General features: G+C 39.4%; 1 protein-coding gene across 2 annotated transcripts in view; it reads right to left on the reverse strand.

Annotated features, from left to right (window-relative positions):
- SHB (SH2 domain containing adaptor protein B) overlaps positions 1-22,903 on the reverse strand; it is a 348,241-nt gene that overhangs the window by 71,323 nt on the left and 254,015 nt on the right. For both annotated transcript variants that reach the window (XM_021004560.2, XM_021004561.2), the window contains exon 5: positions 13,086-13,205. In XM_021004560.2, coding sequence (XP_020860219.1) covers positions 13,086-13,205 — 120 coding nt within the window. The remainder of the gene's footprint in view (positions 1-13,085; positions 13,206-22,903) is intronic.

The raw sequence follows: 22,903 nt of genomic DNA on the forward strand, positions 1-22,903 counted from the left end.
AATTTCCAGTTCTTTGCCACCACAAAGAGAGCTGCTATAAACATTTCAGAACATATAAGTTCTTTTACTTTTTCCCTAATTATCTCAGAAATAGACCAATTGTGGAATTGTGAACTGATTCAGACATTTTAGAGAGCAATCAGGAATTATGGCCAAAGAGTTAGTAAACAACTTATACCCTTTGACCAGCAATACCACTACTTGGTCTATTTCCCAAGGGATTTTTTTTTTAAACCAACAGTAAGGTGGCTCAACAAACAGGCTTCAGAAATGGAATCTGTGGGATACTCCAGGTAAAAACCTAAATTTTTTTCTTCTAGTTGAAGCATGGTCCTCCTGCCTTGAGGGGCATTCACTGGCTCAATATGAATCACTTCCAAGTTTCATGTGGTGAAGTTTGGAAATAGAACTATCACCCAGAGGTAGGCGTATGGTCTCAAAGAAGAATGGAGGGAAAGAAGAGGCAGCTAGTTACTAATGCTAGAATTACTCTTTTCCCTCTTGTAGTTGCTGCTTTTCTTTCAGAGAACAAAAAGTTATTCTAAATCAAGCCAGTACTGGTGCAGTGATAAGTTCAATGGAGCAGGAGTCAAGAGACCTGGGTTCTAATCCCTTCTCTGCCACCAATTAGCTTTGGGACCTTCAGGATCTCACTATTTCCCAACTCTGCAAAATGATGAGATCATTAAAAAAAATAAAAAGCCCAAATGTTTCATTATTGCTTTTTCTTAAAAAAAAAAGATTTTTTTTTTCCTAAAGATTCTCTCTTCCCCATCTCCAACACAAGCCTCCCTGGTGTCAAAGTACAGCTAAGCAAAGTAAATTTCCTAATGCTTAGTTTATCACCTCTTTGCTGAAAAGAGGGAAGTATACTTCATAATCTGTCTTCTGAAGTTGAACGCTCAGAGCTCTGAAGACTTACGGTGTTCTCTTTACATCATAGGGTCATAGTGTAAAAACTGTCCTCCTAGTTCTGCTTGCTTCACTCTCATCAGTTCATAAAATTCTTCCTAAAATTCTTTAAATCCTTCATGTTTATGGTTTCTTGCAGTACAACAATATTCCATTATATTCCCATAGCACGATTTGTTCAACCGTTCCCCAAACAACAGGTAGCTACTCTGTCTCCTTTTTTGCCCTACCACAAAAAATGTTGCCAAGGATATGACTGCATATCTGGGATATTTCCCTTTGTCATTGGCCTCCCTTAGGATCCATGTCCTGCACTGGAATTGCTGACTCAGAAGTACATACAACTTGGTGACTTTCTTGTTTACTTCCATATTGTTTTCCAGAATAATCAGAACAATTCACAACTCCACCAATGGTGCTTTGGAGTAGAGGGTGTCAAACACAGGATTCCAACCTGATTAAAATGTAATTGGGGAATATTTAACGAAAAAAATAAAAATACAGTGGAACACAGAAAATGTTGACATGTGTTTTTCTACGACAACCTGCTGCAACAGGGATCCTTATATATAGGTTTAGGGGCCCTATTTCTAAGGTCTTTTTTTTTTTTAAAATAAGCTTTCTATGGCATGAACTTGTGAACCACCTTTGTGCGATATAAATTGTCGGATGCCTGATGACATTCTGACTGTGCACTTATCAGATCACCACATCCCAGGGCTGTCCAGAGGGAATGCCTTTTGGTTAAGAAGCCTCAAGCCAAGACCCACCAAACCTAAGGATGCCAGCCATGCAGTCTGGACCTAGCAGCTGGATGACGCAGAGCGACTATAATATATCACTTTGTGCTTTGGGAAGAATTCCAGACCTAATGCTGGGCTTCACATTCCATGGGCAGGCCAGTGCCAAAAGCACAGGGTGGTGTAAAGTGATGATGTCTGCATCCCATGCAATTTGGAGCCTGCTTCAGTCTCTGGCTGGCCACGGAGAGCCAAAGACTAGGAATTAGGATACTTCGGTTTTAGTCTTTGCCATTTGCAGGGAAGTTCCTTTCCCTTTATGAGACTCTCTTTCCTCATCTATAAAATGGGGATAATAACTCCTTTGCCTGCTTTGTAGGTCTGTGGTAAGGATTAAAGAACAAAATGGACACGCAAACCCTCTGTTACACTGTGAAGAGCTATGCAGATGTTAGGTGTCATTATTCTGGGGACGAAAGGTCTGTCTGCAGATAAGGCGACACAGATCACCAAACCAGATGTTCCCCTCAGAGGACCAGCTATCTCCCAGCTGATCAGAAATAGGATATAGTTCAGACTCCTGCCACCCTCCAGATGTTCAAGGGGAGCAAAAACTCTAAAAGGAACTCGAGCCCACCCACCATGCCAGCTTGTGGTGGACAAATTCTCCCCAATCTAGGGCGAGCTTATTTTCTGTTTCTGTCTAGATAGTTCTCTTTTGTTTCCCTATATGGTTAATACATTTTTATTCTTCTTCCATGTGAAGGCCGCCGGCTGGATGTCATCCATAATCCGACAGGCTAAACAGAAGGCATGTGGATTTCAGGGAGATTGGGTTGTCAAAATTTGTGAAGCAAAAGATGTGCTGCTGACACAATAGGACGGTCTCCCGTGAAGTCTCCCAGCCTGGTTTTCCAAGGCAGGGGCTGCCGCTGGCAAACAACGAGCAGGTGACATGCGACAGATTGTGCTAGATTACAGAATTTAGGCCTAGAAAGTACCTCTCCCCTCCTCTATGCCTATGTCATCTCACACAGGTGATTACGCTTCTTTAAAAGACCTGGAAATGAGATTATCATTCTGTCACTCATTTTCACATTTAGCAACCTTTACCCCTTTTACTATCAGGAAATTTGTCCTTTTGCCTAACTTGTCTCCACCAAACTGTTGTTTTAAGCTCAGTTTCTCTCACTTTGGCCCTTGTGGTAGCTCAAGAAGAGTCGAGCATCCGAGGGGGAGGACAGGGCATTGACTTGGCCTCGTGAAGGGGGAGGACAGCTGCATCTGCACACACACACACTGTTTACACCGGTTAGGTCTTGAAGCCATCAGTTTTTGAGAACTTGATAGAGGTTCAGCATGGTCTGGGGCTTTCAGAAGTACGATCCTTCCTTCCTTCCTCCCTCCTTTCCTCATTTCTCTCTCTCACATTTCATGCACATTAGTTCTCCTCCCAAGTGTTACTCTCTCTCACCTGGATTATTATTCCACCATGGTCTCCTGAGAGGTCTTGAGGTTTTTGTGCATTATAATGACCAAGAAATTTGGGAGTGGAGAAGACCTAAGGAAATGTGCACCCTTCTTCTATGTTAAATTGGGGTCAATGGGTGTAGAGTATTGCACTATATTGTTAGACTTGGATAAGTATATTAGTTGGCTCTGTTGAACTACTCCTCTTCCTATTACCCTCACCCTCTTCCAGTTAGGAAACAGTTCCCCAGATGGGGAATGGGGAGGGATACATTTGGAAATGAAAGACATAGGAAGTAGAGAATGGACCTGTGATTTCATTGTGTATGGCACTCTCAGATCCAGAAACTCCTTCCACCAATGCAGACTTGCACATTCTCTGTAATTTACAGTCTTTAGAGAGTGTCTGGAGCAGAGGTATCAGACATGGCCCCCAGCAGCCCACAACATTCCCAAACTGGAGTAAATAAAATATATTGTAACAATTCAATAAAACATAGACAATATTAATATGCAATTTTCTAAGTCAATAGTTTCTATTTGAATTTGATACCACTGATGGAGCACCGAGATACTGTTAGGCAGGTAGGTGGCACAGTGGATAGAGTAATGGACCTGGACCTGGAGTGAGGAAGACCTGACTTCAAAGCCAGCCTCAGGCCTTTACTAGCTGTGTGACTCTGAGTAAATCATTTGACCCCTCTCTGCCTCAATTTCCTCATCTGTAAATTGAGATAATAATAGCACCTACCTTACAGAGTTGTTATGAGGATGAAATGAGATATTTGCAAAGCTAGCTAAAGCACTACATAAATGCTATCATTATTATCAATTATACTTGTGCAGAGTCACTGAGGGCAGCTAGATGATGCAGTGAATAGTGCTGGCTCTGGAGTCAGGAGGATCTGAATTCAAATCCGGCCTCAGGCACTTATTAGCTGTGTGACCCTGGGCAAATCACTTAACCTTGTTTACCTCAATTTCCTCATCTGTTAAATGAGCTGGAGAAGGAAATGGCAAACCGCTCCAGTATCTCTGCCAAGAAAATCCCCAAATGAGGTCATGGACAGCTGGTCACAACCAAAATGATTCAACAACAACAGGGTCACAGAGCCAGTATGTGGCAGATGCAGGACATGTAAAAACAAAAGAAAACCCTATTCCACAAAAAAGCCTTCCTGCTCTTATTTCTCCTCAGCTCTAAGCCACCCTGCAGACTACTGCTAGCCTGGTCTTTCGGGGGCACAGGTATTACTATGTCACTTCCCTGTTCAAAAACCTTCAATGATATCCCCGCTGCTTACTGATTTGGGACCAAACTCCTTGGCCTAGCACTGGGGTCTCTCCACCGTCTGGACCCAAATGAACTTTCCAGTCTCGTCACATACTGCTCTTTTACACATTTTACCCTTCAACCCAATCCATCCAGCATTGATTAGGCACCTACTGTTTGCAAGGCATCTGGCCTTGAGAGACCAAGAAGAAACAAAAAAGGGCCCTGATGTCAAGAAAATTTCATTCTATTGGGGGGGGTGGGGTTGACAATATTTAAGTGGGTGAGTAAGTACACATGTGGTAATTTGAGGAGGGGAGGTGGGGGAAGGCTAGCTATAAGAGACAGCAAAGGAGCCGAGCCTTGCAAGAAGCCAGGGATCACTCCACAAGGCAGAAAAATGTTCTAGGCATGGGGGATGGTCTGAGCAGAGGCACAGGCAGAGAGGGGGAATGGAGAGCTCGGGGAACAGAAAGCTAACTTAGCTGGAACACATATTACATAAAGAAGAATAAATAAGCCTGGAAAAATAGAAAGGCTGAAGTCTGACTGTGAAAGGATTTAAGTGCCAAGGTAAGGAGTTTTCATTTTGTGCTAGAGGCAAGAGAGAGCCATTGAAGGTTCTTGAGCAGAGGGGAGTTGGGTAACCAAGGCAACCTGGACACATTTTATCACTTTATCTCTGTGACCCTCTTCTGTCACGGGCCCTAACTGCTGCCATTCTCTGCCTCAGAGGTGTCAAATACAAGACATTTGAGTACCTCTGGAACCAGATTAAAATATAATTGGGAAATACTTAACATAATAAATAAAAATACAACAAAGATAATGTTGATTTATAGTTTTTTAATTCAATATGAAGCCAGCAGGGACAGGTTTCCATTTGACTGACATCACTACTCTACCTTTTCTCCATGAAGCCTTCCATATTCTCCCAATTAGAAAATGATTTACCTTCTAAGTGATCTCACAGCACTTTATACTACTCTAATTAATTTAGTTCATTTGTTTTATTTGTTCTACCAAATCTCTCCACACTTGAGCTCCCTGAGTTTATCTGATTATGTTACTTTCTGATTCAATAAACTCCAGAGGCTCCCTGTCACCTCCAGGATCAAATTAAAATCCTTTTTGGTGTCCAAGGGCCTTCACAAGCCAGTCCCCTCCTTCCTTTCCACCTTCTTACACCTTACTCACACCATTCTACAACCCTGTGACATCGGCCTCTTTGTGGTTCTTCCCACAAGACACTCTATTGCCTAATTCTGGGCATTTTTTTTAAAGGCAATTGGGGTTAAGTGACTTGCCCAGGGTCACACAGCTAGTAAGTGTCAAGTGTTTGCTCTGAGGCCGGTTTTGAACTCAGGTCCTACTGACTTCAGGGCCGGTACTCTATCCACTGCGTCATCTAGCAGCCCCAAAGAACAATACTAATTCTGGGCATTTTCAACGGCTGTCCCCAAGGCCTGGGATTCTCTTCCTTCTCATATCCACCTTCTGGCTTCTCTGTAGTTCTTCAAGTTCTGGCTAAAATCCCACCTTCTACAAGAAACCTTTTCCAACCTCCCTTCATGCCAGTGCCCCCACCCTTTGCTGATTATCTCCAATTTGTCCTATCAATAGCTTGTTTGGACATAGTTGTTTGCAGGCTGTCTCCTCCATTAGACTGTGAGCTCCTGGAGCTCAGTCTAATGCTCAGTTTTTCTACCTTTCTTTGTTTCCTAGTGCCTAGCACATAGTAGATGCTTAATAAATGCTTGCTTACTGAGTTATGAAACATTGCCACTAGTAGCTTAAATGTTTCTTAAATGAGTGAGTGAAGATATGACCAGTGCCTCAGTTAAAAGGTCAGAATCCCCTATGAATTATTCACAGGATGCAAAGAGAGCAGATATGAGAATATTAGCAAATATAAGCAATCACTGTGGTGGTTATCTATTTTTGAGTTGTAGCTTATTAACAACTAAGACAGGGAAACTGAGGGAGTTCATTCATCATTATTTTCTGAAAGAGCATTGAACTTGAATTTAGTACTTGTGGTTTCCAGGCTCAGCCTTGCCACTTACCAGCTGAGTGACCTTGGGTGAGTCATTTACCTTCTCTAAGGTTCAATTTCCTCACTATAAAGTGGGGCTAATAATACTTTCATTGGGCAGCTAGGTGGCACAGTGGATAGAGCTCCAGCCTTAGAATCAGGAAGATCTGAGTTCAAATCTGGCCTCAGACACTTGACACTTACTAGCTGTGTGACCCTGGGCAAGTCACTTAACCCTGACTGTCTCACCAAAACGGCAAAAAACAAAAACAAAACAATATTTTCATTTATTAGCCTCATAGGGTTATTATAAAGAGCCAATGAGACAGTGAATGAAAAGTCCTTTACAAGCCTTAAACATTACATAAATATTAGTACTCTATATGCCAGTTATTACAATAAGACTGCCTTCCTACTTCTCCTCATTTCTTTCCAAATTTGTTCTGTTATTTAACGTACACACTGCTGTCCTTGGCCAATACACAAATCAACCACAGTTAGCCTATTTTCTGCAGTTTCCATTTTTCCATCCTTCCTTCCTTGCTTTAGGCAGTTCTTACAGTCAGAGCCCATGTGGGCAAACGAAGTGCTTCTTCTCACCTTGGTCCCCATTGGTGCCGGCTTCCGTCAAAGAGGTGAGGAATCTTTAAGCTAATGATGTTCTTTTATCCATCTGTCCCCCCCCATCCCCCCCCCAAAAATCATAACTTTCTCCTTCACATCACTGATCTCTAAAGGGGATGTTTGCTCAGAAAAGTAGAAGTCTGGTAGCTAGATTTTCACGTGGGTTATAAAGTGATTTTAAAATATTTTTTAAATGAGAAAAGAATATAATGAGAAGGATCAATGTGGAGTCAAAGATAAATAATGTTTGCTTTCCATGCTTATTATAGGCAATGCCCTTCAGGCTTTAGCTGTACTCTTTTCAGGAAGACAGTTGGCTTTCTATAACTAAATTAGAACTTTTTTGGGGGTTCTTGTAGAGCCAAATTCCACATCCTAGTTGATTCAGGGTTTAATACACTGAATTTTCCCTGAATGTGATAACTGACTTGGTTATTAACTGGCTGGATCGAATGTGAAAATTAACATTTTAGGTGTTTGAGGCACAGAGAGCTCCTCGGAGGGCACTATGTAGCACAAATACTAACAATATTCCTTTTTTTTTTTTGATAAGCCATAACTTAGCAGGTTAAAGGTGGCATTTGTAATCAATCTTCAAGAGAAAGAAACTTGTAATTTGACTCATTAAGAATTGTTAAGAGGAAAAGCTGGCCACAGAGCCTATCTCTGACGCTGCCTTTACTGATTCTTTTCTTTTTCTTTCTACTGACTGGAAGATTATTCGTTCTTTGTGAGTGGGAACTGTACTGTTTTTCTTCTTTGTAGCCCCAAAGTCCAGGTCAGTGCCTTCCACCTCAGCAGGTGCTTAATGAATGTTTGAAAAATGGAAGCTGATTCCTTAAAATGCTTTGCAGGCCTGTTCTTCCAATGCTACAGCTTCCACTTTCTGTAGAGCAGGGATTCATAATTCTATGGATAGATTTCAGAAGGTCTGTGAACTTGAATGGGAAAAAGTTACATATTTTCACTAACTTTTAACTAAAATTTAGCATTTCCTTCAATTATGAATGCAAGCAATAACCTATGGGAGGGTTAGTCTTCATCAGACGTGCCAAAGGATCCCTAACACAAGGGAAGTTAAGAGAACCTCCTCTAGAAATTTTGTACTGAATTTCCCATTAGCCTTTGCTTTTTTTTTGGTGAGGCAATTGGGGTTAAGTGACTTGCCCTGAGTCACACCACTGGGCCAGTGCTCTAACCACTGTGCTACCTAGCTGCCCCTGTATAAGGTAATTCTTGCAGAAAAAAAATAGCTGAAGATCAACTCACTACCTGGCAATTCCCATCTCTCTAATCATTCCTGACCTGGCCATCCTAGTCCTACTTCACCTATGATCGTTTGACCCATCTCTGCTGCTATGATTTGCCTTTGAAGTTAGCTTTTGCATTTTTTGGGAGGAGGGTGTTGAGGGAGTTCTTACTTCCAGGATAGGTGGAGTCCAGGTAAGCTTCCTATTTCTAATACCTCCAAACTCTCTAGTTTTTGCAATGAAGGCTATGATGTGTTCTAACAGGACATCCTACTGTCAGGGCAAGTGGAGGCTCCTGAATCTGGCCAGCCCTAAATCCTGAGAAGAAGGAAAGGGGGTGGCAGTGGACAAATATAGAACCTGAGGAAGTAGAAGAAGGTGGAGACTAGAAATGCACTGTTGCTAAAAGAACTAATATAAAATAGGAGGAAAAAGGTAGCCAAGAAGTCAGAAAGAATTTTGGAGAAAGCAAGTGCAAAGTATCTTATAAAATTTAATTTTATTATTTTCAAATTAACTAGCATTTATTTCCTCCCAACCCTACTTCTCTGATCAATTAAACAAAAAGAAAAAAAAACCATGCAACTTAAATACAAAGTCAAGTAAAGCAAGTTTCCTCAGTGGCCATATCCAAGGGCAAAGTTTGTTCAGAGCATAACTCTTACTTGTGTGGGATCACTGAATCTTACATAAGGACCCCCACTGGCTGCATATCAACTTAGAAAACCACATATTAACATTATCTACGTTTCATTGTATTTTTACTTATTTTGTTCAATATTTCCCAATTACATGTTAATCTGATTAAGGACACATTAGATTTGACACCCATAGAACCCGTGAAAAACCAAGAAGACTGGAAGTAGTTAAAAAAAAAGTAGAAGGTTGGTCCCATCTTATCAGTCATTTGAAGTGCCCTGTAATAATGTTTCAACTGGCTACTCTTGACCTCTGAGGCCAACAGACCTTGTTCAACGTTGGGTGAGGAGTCAGAAAGAAGAGGGAACTGGCAACAAGTGCTGGAGAAGGGACTAATTAGGGCTGGGACTTCTCAATGGAAGGGAATGATGACAAGCATATTTTCAGGAGACCTCACAGCAGAGTAATTAAGTGAGACAAACAAGAGCTGACTGAGGAGAAGAAGGCCATGAGCATTTGAAGAAAAGGTCCGTCTCAGTGGACTTCTCAACAAAGAAAACTGAGGCTAGCACAACAAATTCTGCAAGGCCCCTGGGGGGGACAATCAAAGAAGCAACCCTAAGAACTTCCAGAATGGTTGAGAAGAGCAAAGAAATAAAGAAGATATTAAAGAAATAAGGCCATAAATTAGACTTCTCAAAGGAAGAAATCACCAAGTCTAATTACAGACTGGAGAAGACACTTTGACAAGACCAGTCATGCATCTTTATATTATCTCTACTTGGGAGATGAGGTGGTAGTGTATCTGGGAAGATATGACGTAGACAGGATAGAACACGGGCTCACGGGGTCAAAAGAAGAGGTAGGGTTATCATCAAAACAAATCAAAAGGGAAATGCAAGAAAGGATGAGAAAAAAAGGATCAGATCTCTCAGAATATGGTTATAGAACAATTCCCAATATATCATGATGCCCTCTGTCAAGAACTAGTATTCCTGGGAACAGAGCCTAGAGAATCCTCAAAGGTAGAAGGAATAAGAAAAGGGGTGGAGAAAAAACAATACTTTTTGTAAAGTGACATTAATAATTAATATTACCGAGATAGAAGAATGGATGGGAAGGGAGACTTAGGCACCTGAATGCTTATCTGAGGTGGGAAAGGAAAATGAAGAGAGAGAGAGAGAGAGAGAGAGAGAGAGAGAGAGAGAGAGAGAGAGAGAGAGAGAGAGAGAGAGAGAGAGAGAGAGAGAGAGAGAGAGAGAATGTGAATGATTAGGGCAGGATGAGGGGAGGGAGAAGGGAGCTGGGGTGGGGAGGAAGATAAGACTGGTATTAGATTTGTAGAAACAAATGGCAGAGCCTAAGTGCTGACTTGCAAGAGGAGGTAAATTTATATTATACATCTATATTCACATAAATAGCTGATGGAAGTAAATACAAAAACATTTATAACCCTAAACGTGAGCAGAAATCAAACAATTATCAACAATTACCACACATAATTACACGCCAGCACAACCAAGAATTCAAAGGAAACTGATGAGGAGCAACAAAAACATAAAATACCTGCATCAACAAAACAAGAAAGAGATCTTAACTCAATCTCAGAAAAAGAACTTCACAAACCACAAATGAATGGCTAAAAGGTGAAAAAGCTCTCAGGTCAGGTAAATTTACAAGTGAATTTTATTAAACATTTAAAGAGTAACTGATGTATACGCCACAAAAATTATTCTCAAAACAGACAGAGAACACACTGCCAAATGCCTTTTACTGGACAATCACAGTTCTTATCCCCAAACAGGAGGGAAACAAAGCAGAGAAACAGAACTGTATATCAATCTCACCACTGAATATTGATGCAAAAAAAGTTAAGAAAAATCCTCCTAAGACTACAGAAATATATTCAAAAAATAATTCACTAGGACCAAGTTGGATTTACACCAGGTTTGTAAGAATGATGCAACACCAGGAACAATAAAGACAATCACATAAAACAAAAACTACCTGCTTATTTCAGTAGATGCAGAAATGTTCAGCAGTCATTTATGTAAAAAACCCTAAAAAGCACAGGCACAGAAAGGCTCTTCTTTCATGTGATCAAAAGCATATATCTAAAACCAAGAGCTAGACTTGTCAAAATCATACAGCATATCAAAAGCAAAATCTAAAACCAAGTACTAGAATTTTAAAATCATGTAGTGTAAAGACTAGACTCTTTACCAGCATGTATGAAGAAGGTAAAACAAAGATGCTTCCTCTCCCTACTACTATTTGACATAGTTATACCAATGCAGATTATAGCAATAAGACAAGAGAACAAAATAAAAAAACATAAACATCAACCAAAGGGATACACAACTATCTCTATTTACAATCAGCACAGTGGTGTAATTAGAAAAGGTCAGAAAATCACTGAAGAAACTGAAATGATTACTAGCAAGAGAGCAGGAACCAAACGAAATGTACACCATCACTAGAATTTCTGTATATTACAAAAATGAGGAAGAAACTATAGGAGTCATTCTATTCAAATAATTGTAAAATGCACAAAATATTTGAGTTAACTCACTATCACTCACACACAAGATTTATAGAAATATACCTATAAAACCTCTTGACAAAATATGAGGAAATTTAAATAATTGGAGAGATATTCAGTGCTCACACTTGGACCATGCCAATACAATAAAAATGACAACACTGCCCAAACTTATTTACAGGTTTGGTGCTACACCAATGAAATTATCAAGGCTATACTTTTTAGAACTAGATACAAATAACAAAATTCATTTGGAAGAACAGAAAGCCTACCATCTCAAGAAAAATAATAAGAAAAAATTATGAGTGGAAGGGCATAGTATTACCAAATGTTATTTTATATTATGATGCAATGATCATTAAACCTAGTACTAATTTAAAAAAAAAGAAAAATTGAGCAGTGGAATAGACTGGATAAGCAAGAAATAGAAGTAATAAAAATTAGTAGTCCAGTGTTTGATAAACCCACAAACACAAATTACTGGAGGGAAGACTCCCTTTTTGACAACAACTGCTGGGAAAACTGGAAAGCAGTTTGGCAGAAATTAGGATTAAACCAACATTTTATACCATATAACCCAATAAATTGAAACTGAGCATACAACTTAAATATAAACAGTCACACCATTAAAAAAAAAAGGAAGAGAATGAGATCAAGTACCTTTGCTACTATGATTAGGGAAAGAATTCTTAATTTAAAAAGGATAGAAGAGATTATAAAAGACAAAGCAGAAAACCTCAGTTATGTAAAACATTCAACATGCTATCAAAGGCAGGGGGAAATGGACAGGCAAGCGGTTCCTTGTATTTTGCATCTGTTGGTTTAGGGAAGACTAGATTTTATTCCTAGCCTTTGCCTCTAACTAGCTGTCAGTTCATCTGTAAAATGAGGTGGTTGTATTAGATAATCGCTAAGGTCTTTTCCAGCTATAAGATTCTGGTTTCCTTTAAAATACAAAAACCAACCAACAAACAAACAAACAACCCCCCCCCAAAAAAAAACCTCAAGCAAACGCAAAACAATGCCAAGGCCATAGAAATTAAAAAAGATTAAAAAATAATGAAAAATAAAAAGTAACCCTTTTCTCTAAATTTTGGGTGATTTCCCTTTGAAAGGGCCCTAAGACTCTGTATAAATGTCATTCACAAAGAATCAGCAATGAGTAATCTTTGCATCAAAGGTTGAATACAAAACACAGAGGGTGTTTTACATATGTTGTGAGGAGTTGTTTCCCAAAATATCAAAGTCTGTAATGATTTCCTCAGATTGGAAATAAAATTAAAACACAGTATCCCAAATGTAACGCTATAATCTACCGAAAGGTAAAAAGGAAAGTAATCATTTTAATACAAAAACTGGGAGAAAGAACAAGTACATTTTCTTCTTTTGGACAAACAAAGGTGAATGATAAAAATTTCTTCACATCTGAAGACCACATGTTCTAAGACTTGCTAGTTGGAATGGTACATTCTTGGTGGAGGGGATGCAAAAATTCCTTGGGGTGCCTTATAAAAAGTCTTCTACTTACAGCTATCATGAGTTGACTAAGGAAGAGAGTAGGAAAGTGGGTGCCAGCAAAATGTGATTAAATGATACTTACTTCAGCGACAGAGAATAGTCGTGCTTGCTCGTCTGGCTATTTCTTACAAGGTAGCTACACTCTTTACACAACCGGAGAAGATTCTCGGCATCTGTTCTGCTGATTGCTCCATGATACCATCTAAAACACATTTGGAAAAATAAACAATTTATTTTCAAAATTGGATAATCTCACAAAGATGGACATTAAGAGATTCTCTTTTGCTTTGGGGTGACAGCTGTGACGCCATTACTTGGGGCTCATTACACAGAGCATTAATCAGTTGGAATGGGATTATAGCAAACTGTTAACGTGTTGTTGCCAAACAAATTTGGTATTAATTGGATAGCTGGGAATAGCACTATTATTCATTTTTGTGGGATCAATAATATAAAAGGTGCCATACATAACCCATGAGGGCAAACGATGTCAACTGGAGCAGAGATGGGGAACCTCGTTTCTGTTGGAAGGAGAGGAGTACAATGAAAACAGGTTGGATTGAAGTCAGAGGGCCTGGATTCGTATCTAAGCCTTTCTGATTACTACCAGTGGAAAATTAAACATTTCCTATATCTTTGGACCTCAGTTTCCCCCTCTGTAAAAGCAGGGGCTTGAACTAGAGTATCACTAAAGTCTCTTCTATTTCTGAATCCTAAGACAGACACAGAAAAAACTTAATAGAAGGTGACATCCATTTTTTTAAAAGAGAAAAATATAAAATGTGTTAGTCATTTATTTTTAGAATGTTTATTTTTTCCCTCCAAAATTTTATTTTATTTTTCATAATAAACAAACACATTTTCCCTGGCCCACTCTCCCCCTTTTGAAAAAAAAATGTATTCACAATTAAGAGTAAGGAACAGAAAATGAATTTTTAAAATAAATACTCAAGTGCTACTATCACACTTAGTTAAGGACAAGAGACAAGAGGAGAGAGCAGGAGAGACAGACACATCCTAAAACAAAGACACAAAGGGAGGGAAAGAACCATGGACGGATAGATTAACAGCTCTTAATTTCCCATCACACATTCCTCCAGGAGAAGCCTGAAATCTCATCATCATTCAGTGACTAAGCTTGTGTTACATTAACTCTTTTGAGAATTATCTATGTATATCCTTTGAGCACCCACTTCCTGGGGAACGGTTCTTGTTCCAACTATAACTGAATCAACATCTTATATATCTTGAGATATATTTTGTCTGTGCCCATACTTTTCAACTTGTAATCAAGATCGTCCGTTCCATCTCTTATGGTTTTATTCTAGCACTTGTGTATTCAAGAACTGATCCACACTCGGAGCTGTCAAAGGTTTTCCCTGTTTTTTTTTTTTTAATAATGAGAAGATCTTTTAATCTAGTTCCTTTTATCCACTTGGAGCTTGGCGCGGCACATGGTGTTAGTTGCTGGTCTAATCCTAATTTCTAGCAGACTCCATTCCTGTTTTCTAAGCTGTTTTGCTAGATAGTTAGTCCGAGCTTACCCCAGTAGTAAGGGTCCTTGGGTTTGCAGAACACTAGGCTGTTATATTAATTTGCTTCTGGATCTCCCGTACCTAAGCTCTCCCAATGGTCAACTTTTCTATTTTTCTCAACAAGTGTGAAATAGTTTTGACAATTACTGTTTTGCAGCAGAGTTTGAGATCTGACATTGCTAGGCCTCCTTTCCCATTCTTTCTCCATTTAGATTCCTGACCATTTATTTCTTGAATTTAGTGTTTTTTTTCCCCCTAGTTCTATAAAGTACTGCTTTGGTAGTTTGATTAGTATGGCACTGATTCTGTAAATTAGGTGGTGTAATTTTTATTATATTAGCATGGTCCAAGCACGATCAATTAATATTTTTCCAATTATTTGTCTTCATTTTTGTAGTTTTTTTTTTAAAGTTGAATTCATACAACTCTGTACGTCTTGGTAAGTCTACTTTTGAATATTTTAAACATGTAGTAGCTATTTTGAGTGGACCCCCCCCCCACCATGAAGCTAAGCAGTTTTTGAGGGAAAAAAGCAGAGTGGAGTAGTGGCTAGAACACTGGGGCTGGAATTAGGAAGAGTTGGGTTCAAATCCCACACCATACACTTACTAGCTGTCTGACCCTGGGCAAATCATTTGACCTCTTTTTTCCTCAGTTTCTTCATCTGTACAATGAGAGGGTTGGATCTGATGATCTCTAAGGTCTAAATCTCTGATCCTTAGATAAGTAGTCTAAAAAAAAAATCATAGAATCTCAGAGTTGAAAGTACTTCAGAAGGGCAACAAGGATCCCCTTTACAACATACCAGAAAAGTGGCCACTTGGCTTTTACCTGAAGACTTCCAAGTGGAGGTATTCATTCATCCAATCAACAAACATTTATTAATTTTATGCTACACACTTTGCTAGTCACTAGGGATATTAAAAAAAAATTTCCAACAGTCCCTGCCCTCAAGAAGCTTACATTGTACTGGGGAGAAACAGCATATATATGGATAAATTAATACCAAATACATATGGGACAGAGTGAGAGAGAAACATTAGTTGAGAAGAGGCTGAGCATCAAGAGAACACTGTCTAAGGTGCTGGAGAATTCTGTTGAATGTTCAAGCTAGAGTAGTATTAGGAGTTGGAGACAGAGAATTTAGGAAGCTGAGGAAACAGAAACACACTAGAAATAAGAGAGTGAGAATACAGCATTTCCAGAGCAAAGCATGAAGACTTTGGATAAATAAAAAATTATATGGTCAACTATATACTGAAACAGAGAAACTAGGAAAAAAACTGGCAAAGCTGTGCAAAATTGGACTCTCTTTGCATGTTTATACCTTCACAACATACTCATGATTAGTCAACTAATGAAGACTTAAGAGGCTGGCATGAAGGTATACTACAGACAACTTAAAAGAAGGAATGGCATGAGACAGTGAAGAAATTATTGGACAACTGTATTAAAAAAATCAATTATTTCTGTTTAGTGATATGTTTAAAAGGTTCAGAAAAATGCACATTCCTTTAAGAATCAAGTTTGTAAATACAACAGAAACTTCAGAGATGGGCTAATGAATTGGTCTTAAGTCAGTCTGGGTTCTCTCAAATGTTAGTGTGAGGCTTTTATATCTCAGTATTTTTGTACACAGGGCAACCTATACCGTGGTTACAAGGTATTAGCTTTGGCTTTGCTACTAGCTAGCTGTGTGACCTAAGGCAAAACATGTAGCATTTACACTGTACTATAAGGTTTGCAAGAGCAGCTAGGTGGCACAGTGGAAGTGCTGGGCATAGAGTCAGGAAGACTCACTTCCTAAGTTCAAATCTGGCCTCAGATGCTTATTAGCTATGTGACCCTGGGCAAGTCACTTAACCTTGTTTTCCTCAGTTACTTATCAGTAAAATGAGCTGGAGAAGGAAATGGCAAACTGCTCCAGTATCTTTACCAAGAAAACCCCAAATGGGGTCATAAAGAGTTGGACATGACTGAAAAACACTGAACGATAAAAAAAAGGTTTGTAAAGTGCTTTATAGATATTATCTCATTTTATCCTCACAATAATGTTGGGAGGGAGGAGCTATTATTATCCCCATTTTACAGATGGCAAACAGAAGCTGTGTGCTCAGAGTCACACAGCTAGTAAGCAGTTGAGGCAGGATTTGAACTCAGGTCTTCCTGACTCCATGTCCAGTGCTCTATCCACTGTGCTACTTGGCTGGATGACTTATAAAGTCATAGGCTCATAGATCCTGAGTTGGAAAGGACTCCAGAAGCCATCCAATCTAACCCTTTCATTTTACAGATGAGGAAAGCGAGGCCCAGGTAGATTAAGTCACACAGTAAGAATCAGAAGTAGGCTCTGAGCCTATGTCTTCTAGCTACAGTGCTCTTTTCTCCATACTACGCAATTCTATGCTTTTAAGAGCACATTATTACTCAACCTGAGAAATACAGACAGAAAGAACAGATTAAAAACTAGACACAACTGTGATTAGAGAGAAGGCGCCTATATGTCCATCTGATGGTACACTCACTGGATCTGTTCTCTCTCACCAATGTGGACTGTGATGCTAAAGGTACCCTTAAGCTATCTACGCTTTCTCATTCAGCAAGCTCATCCATATTTACCCAGAAATTCTCAAAGAACCTATTTATACAAAAATATGTATAGCAGATCTTTTGGGGTGGCAAAACTGAAGGAATGCCCATCAATCGGGGAAATGGCCAAAGAAGCTGGGGCATATGATTGTAATGGAATATTACTGTGCTATAAGAAATGACAAGTAGGATGATTTCAGAAAAACCTGGAAAGACTTACATGAACTCATGCAGAGTGAACTGGGCAGAACCAGGAATCTGTAGTCTTTACACCTCTCAGACAAATGTGTGGTTCTAAAGATGTAGTTTGCTATAGAATATAATTTTATTGTTCATTAAAGATTTTGTGATGGGAAAGTAAGCTCTTGGATTGGTAATGATGGCTAACTCTTGGGAGGTCATAATAAAGTTTGATTTTTTCCCCCCCAAGTACTTTGTATCATCCCCTCTTTAAGGTATGTTGGGAATCCATCCCTCCACACCTTCACATGGAACTCTGCTGTGTAAATCCTTGGTCAAGTCTAGCTGGTCTTCCCATCTTTGTTTCCATCAGTGCCATTTTTATTTCCTCACGGAGCACAATGGGGAGCTTAATATTAAGAGTGTTGACATCTGGCAGCTTCACTGCCAGTGAGGAAGGAAAGTGCTTGTTACAAAAATCTTTACAGATAATTTCCCATGTTCTGTCTGTTCGTCGTTTTCCAGTTTCATCCTTAAATCTGCTTCAGATGATTTGGCTTAATTGGATATCTTGCCAAGTTTTCTGCAAACTTGTTTCTCTTCACTGCTTTTCAGTTTTATGAGGTGATATAAGATTTTACAAACAAGTTTATATTCTAGAATGGTGCTGTCCTTGGCTGCCATATCTGCTTGGCAAGGAGCTTAAGTTTGCTGGCATAAGCGTCAGATTTTTCAAAATCTTGCTCCAAATTGTTATGACTAATATTCAAATATGAGTAATGACTAATGACACTGGAAATCAGTCTGGAGCTGGAGGGGCCTCAGCAGTCATCTAGTCTAAAGCCCATTATTTTACAAATGAGGACCCAAGGCCTAGGGAGGTAAAGCAAATTATTTAAGGTCACAAAATTTGTAAGCATCAAAGGCAGGATTTGAACCTAAGTCCTCTAAAACTTTTGAGAGTCCCTTGGACAGCAAGGCGATCAAATCAGTCAATAATTGAAGAAATTAATTCAGACTACTCGTTGGAAAGACAAATACTGAAGTTGAAGCTTAAATACTTTGGCCACATAATGAGAAAACAGGACTCACTGGAAAAGATTCTGATGCTGAGAAAGATTGAAGGCAAAAGGAGAAAAGGGTTAGATGGGTACAGTGTCATGGAAGCAATGAACATGAGCTTGGACAGACTTTGGGAGACAGTGTAGGATAGAAAGGCCTAGGGGTAGCTAGGTGGCGCAGTGGATAGAGCGCCGGCCCTGAAGTCAGGAGGATCTGAGTTCAAATCCAGCCTCAGACACATAATACTCACTAGCTGTGTGACCCTGGGCAAGTTGCTTAACCCCATTGCCAGCCAAAAAAAAGAAAAAAACAAAAGAAAGAAAGAAAAGGCCTGGTATGCAATGGTCCTTGGGTCATAAAGAATCAGACATGACTGAATGAATGAGCAACAACCTCTTGACTCCACAGACAATGTTCTTTGTACTGTCCCATGAAGCTTTGTATTTTTTAAATGATGACTTCAATATCCACATTCCCAATTATAGGTAGTGTCTGGGAAGAACTAACCAACTTCTAGGGAACATGCTATATAGGTTAAATTTTATTAAATATGTGGTATAGCAGAAAGCTCACTAGGATTAAAATGAGAAGAACTGGGTTCAAATCCTAGCTCAGTCTAGCTCTGTGACTTCAGTCTCTCAGCTTCAATTTCTTCACTTTTAAAAGGGAAGGGGTTGGATGAGGGATCTCTAAGGCCCTTCCTATCTCCAAACCCCATGAAGTGATGGCAAATGCCACTTGGAGATAAAGGGAGAGAATAAGGAAACAGACTTAAGTCTCTGGACAGCAGCAACCAGTAATTGGATAGGAGAGGGGGAAGAATTTCCAGATCTGGACTTTGCAAATTAAAGATGAATAAATGGCCTCCATGAGTACACAACCGTAGAAAGTAAGGGGAATGGCTTGAATTCAGTTGTTAAGGAAGGCCCATTTAGTTGTTCTACTGCCAGAGGAAACAAGCAGCAGGAACTATACCTCAAAAGGGCAACAATGATGAGGCATCTGGAGGAGACATTCTCAAGGTCTAAACTGATAAAATTCACCAACTCTGAAATATAACTCACAGGAATCACTGTTTACTACACATTTTCAAAAGCCTTCCCTCCTCTCTGCCCACTGACCTCCTAGCAATTCTACCATCCTATCAGGCTGGAGTAATTTAATTCATCCAATGACTATGAAAGAGGTTAGGGATGGGAACCAGCAAAAGCCACTTCTGCTATCTGAAGCTTCTCCAAAGACATTCCACTAGAGAGATAATAGATGTTCATAAAATATATATGAAAAATAAGGTATGGGGAAGGGGTACTCCAAAAGGGCCTCACAAAAGAGATGGCATTTGAGCTAAGCTTTGAAGGAAACCAGGTATGCTAAGAGGTGGAGATGAGGAGGTAATGCATTCCTAGAGCTGGGGCTGTGAAATTCAGGGAAGAGGTAGCCTGAAGAAAGGTAGGGAGACAGAAGATGTACTGTCCCATGTGGGAAGCAGTAATGGGGCCAGTTTGGTTGGACCAAAGGATGCAAGAAGGGACCTCTGCACCAAACGATTTGTCTGAGCCTAGAAGTAATGGGAAGGCCCCAAAATTCACTAACCAGAGCAATGACAAGGACAGACCTGAGATTTAGGAATATCACATCATATATTTGTAGTGCCTACCTCACAAGGTTGTTGGGAATCTTAAATGATAATAGATATAAAACCTTTTGCAAACGTCAAAGTGTTATATAAATGTGAGTTGTTGTTACTATTATAAACATACAGAGAGAGAGAGAGAGACAGACAGATAGAGACGAGTGTGTGCGGGTGTGTGTATGCTTGCCTGTGTGATTCTATCTTTCTTTTCTATCTCCTACAGTGCTGGGCACACAGGAAATGCTCAAGAAGGAGCTGTTGATTGATTACTGGCATATTCTGGGCTATATATGATTCATATTGCAGTATTATTCCAGCAACATTTTAATTGAACACACAGACACAGAGTTTGGCTTTTTTTTTTGCTCTGACAAAAGAGGGATTATCTTTGGGTAGGAAATTCAAGTTATGGTTTTCTGCTTTCACCTGCTTTCAGTTTTCTAAAGGTGCTTTTATTTCCACACATTGGCCAAAATTGGATTTTAAAAGTTAAAAATCATAAAAAACCCTGTGCATTTGATTGTTTTTAATTTAAGAATGATTGGACAAGAAGAAAATGATGGTGGAAAGGTAACTGTGTAATAGTCATTTCAAACATAAGAAAAAGAGCTACGCCTTTGCTAAAATGGCGTGGCTGATAAGCTTGTCCTTTATATTATTGATTTAGCGTTGGGAAGGACTTTAAGAGATCAACTGTGCCTTTTGTTCAGTCATTTTTCAGTCATGTCTGACTCTTTGTGACCCCATTTGGCGTTTTCTTGTCAAAGATATCGCAGTAGTTTGGCATTTCCTTCTCCAGCTTATTTTACAGATGAGGAAACTGAGATAAACAGTGTTAAATGACTTGCCCTAGGGTCAACACAGCTAATAAGTGTCTGAGGCCAGATCTGAACTCAGGTTTTCCTGATTGCAGTAGCTATTAGTAAAGTTAGATTAAAAAAAAAAGGTCATTTGCATGTCAGTAAGATATGCTATTAGAACATTAAGGTTATAAGTTTTAATGCCCCAATCTAACTGCAATCAATAAACAAGCATTTATTAAGTGCTTTCTATATGCTAGACACTATGTTAAGTGCTGGGCATACAAAGAATGTTTTTCTTTTAAAAACAGCTTCAGTGAGCTCTCTCAGTTTAACAGTGGCTCCAACTGATGTAGACATTTTCATGCTCAGGGCAGCTAGTTGGAGCAGTGGGTAGAGTGCTGGGCCTGAAGTCAGGAAGTTCAAATCTGGCCTCAGATACTTACTAGTTGTTTGACCCTGGGCAAATCAACTAATCTTGTTTGCCTCAGTTTCCTCATCTATAAAATGAGTTGGAGAAGTAAATGGCAAAACACTTCAGTATCTTTGCCAAGAAAACAAAACCCCAAATGAGGTCATGAAGAGTTGGCCATAACTGAAAATGACTGACAACTGACACGTTCACCAGAACATTACAGGATCACAGAAGGTAGAGCTGGAAGGTATCTTAGAGATTAAATAGTTCAGGTTTTTGATTTACAGATGAGGAATCTTACGTGACTTGTCCAAGGTAGAAATGATGTTAGAGCTAGAATCCAGGTTTCTTGGGTGCCATGCTAGAGTTGTTTTTTTTTTTTTAAGGCAATTGGGGTTAAGTGACTTGCCCAGGATCACACAACTAGTAAGCATCAAGTGTTTGGTCTGAGGCTGGATTTGAACTCAGGTCCTCCCAACTTCAGGGCCGGTGCTGTGTCGACTTCACCTAGCTGCCCCTCTTTTTTTCTTAAATGAGCTGATTCCTTTTTTTTATGTTAGGGATTCCGGGAAATACACCCCTCCTCCCCACACACAATGAGCCCTCTTGTATAACAAAGAAAAACACTTAAGCAATTGATTGATAAATATTTATTAAGCACCCACTACAGGCCAAGCACTATGTAAAACCAACCCTGTGTCTGTACTTGGTGATGAACCTACCATTCTGTACCTGTGGTCCCCCACTTCTCTCACTATTGGTCCTTCTACTACCCCATGCTGCAGAGGTTTCTCCATGGTATGCTAGGATTTTCTAGATTCAACTTTGGTGGTGAGGGAAGGGGTAGGTCTGTTTAGGACTGAAGTGAAGTATAAGATTAGAGCACTTGAAAAGGATTAGAATTCACTATTTTTGATAACTCCTTTTTTCTTGTAATAAAGAGACTAACTAGTGTTTCAGTCCATTACAATTCAATTCCACTTAGACAAAACATCTACTACACGCAAGCGACTATACAAGGCAGCAGTACACAGGACTATTAACTAGTTACTGTAATATATTTATACTATTTCATCTGGATAAAATAACATGAAGAACTGGCATCTGGATAAATGTAAATATATTTTTAAAACTTCTCCTCTGGCTGGTATGGAAAGAGATCCAGAAGTAAAGCCAACAAATGGGTTATTCATACTCTTTGGAGGCCCAAAGAACAGAGGAGACATCACAGTGCAGTGGCCTAGAAGTCAGGACAATGTTGGTTTTAGCCCTGGCTGTGCCTGAGTCACTTCACTTTCTGGGCCTCAGCTCTTCACCTGTCACCTGAGAAGCTGGTGGATAAGATGAGTCTATGAATGCTAGATTCTGAGTCTACAAATGAAAATATTTAATAGGGAAGAATGTATTAATAACAATATTTTCAAAAAAGGAAATGGTAACTATTGTAATACACTTTTATTTCACTAACACTGACATTTCTATCTTAAGAATGGCATTTTAATTTGGCCTCATTAAGATTATCTGCAGTGGAGATTGAGTTCTATAATCTGGAATCTCTAAAATCTAAGAGATGCTAATGGAAACAGTTCCCCATATCAGAAATTATTTCCCTGAAAGTGGGTTAAGATGCTTAAGGAATAGCATTAAATGTTTGATGGGGAGATTATTTTCACTGGCCTGAAAAAG

Source organism: Phascolarctos cinereus, unplaced genomic scaffold, assembly GCF_003287225.1.
Source record: "Phascolarctos cinereus isolate Bilbo 61053 unplaced genomic scaffold, phaCin_HiC Scaffold_4;HRSCAF=312, whole genome shotgun sequence".
Taxonomy (NCBI): domain Eukaryota; kingdom Metazoa; phylum Chordata; class Mammalia; order Diprotodontia; family Phascolarctidae; genus Phascolarctos; species Phascolarctos cinereus.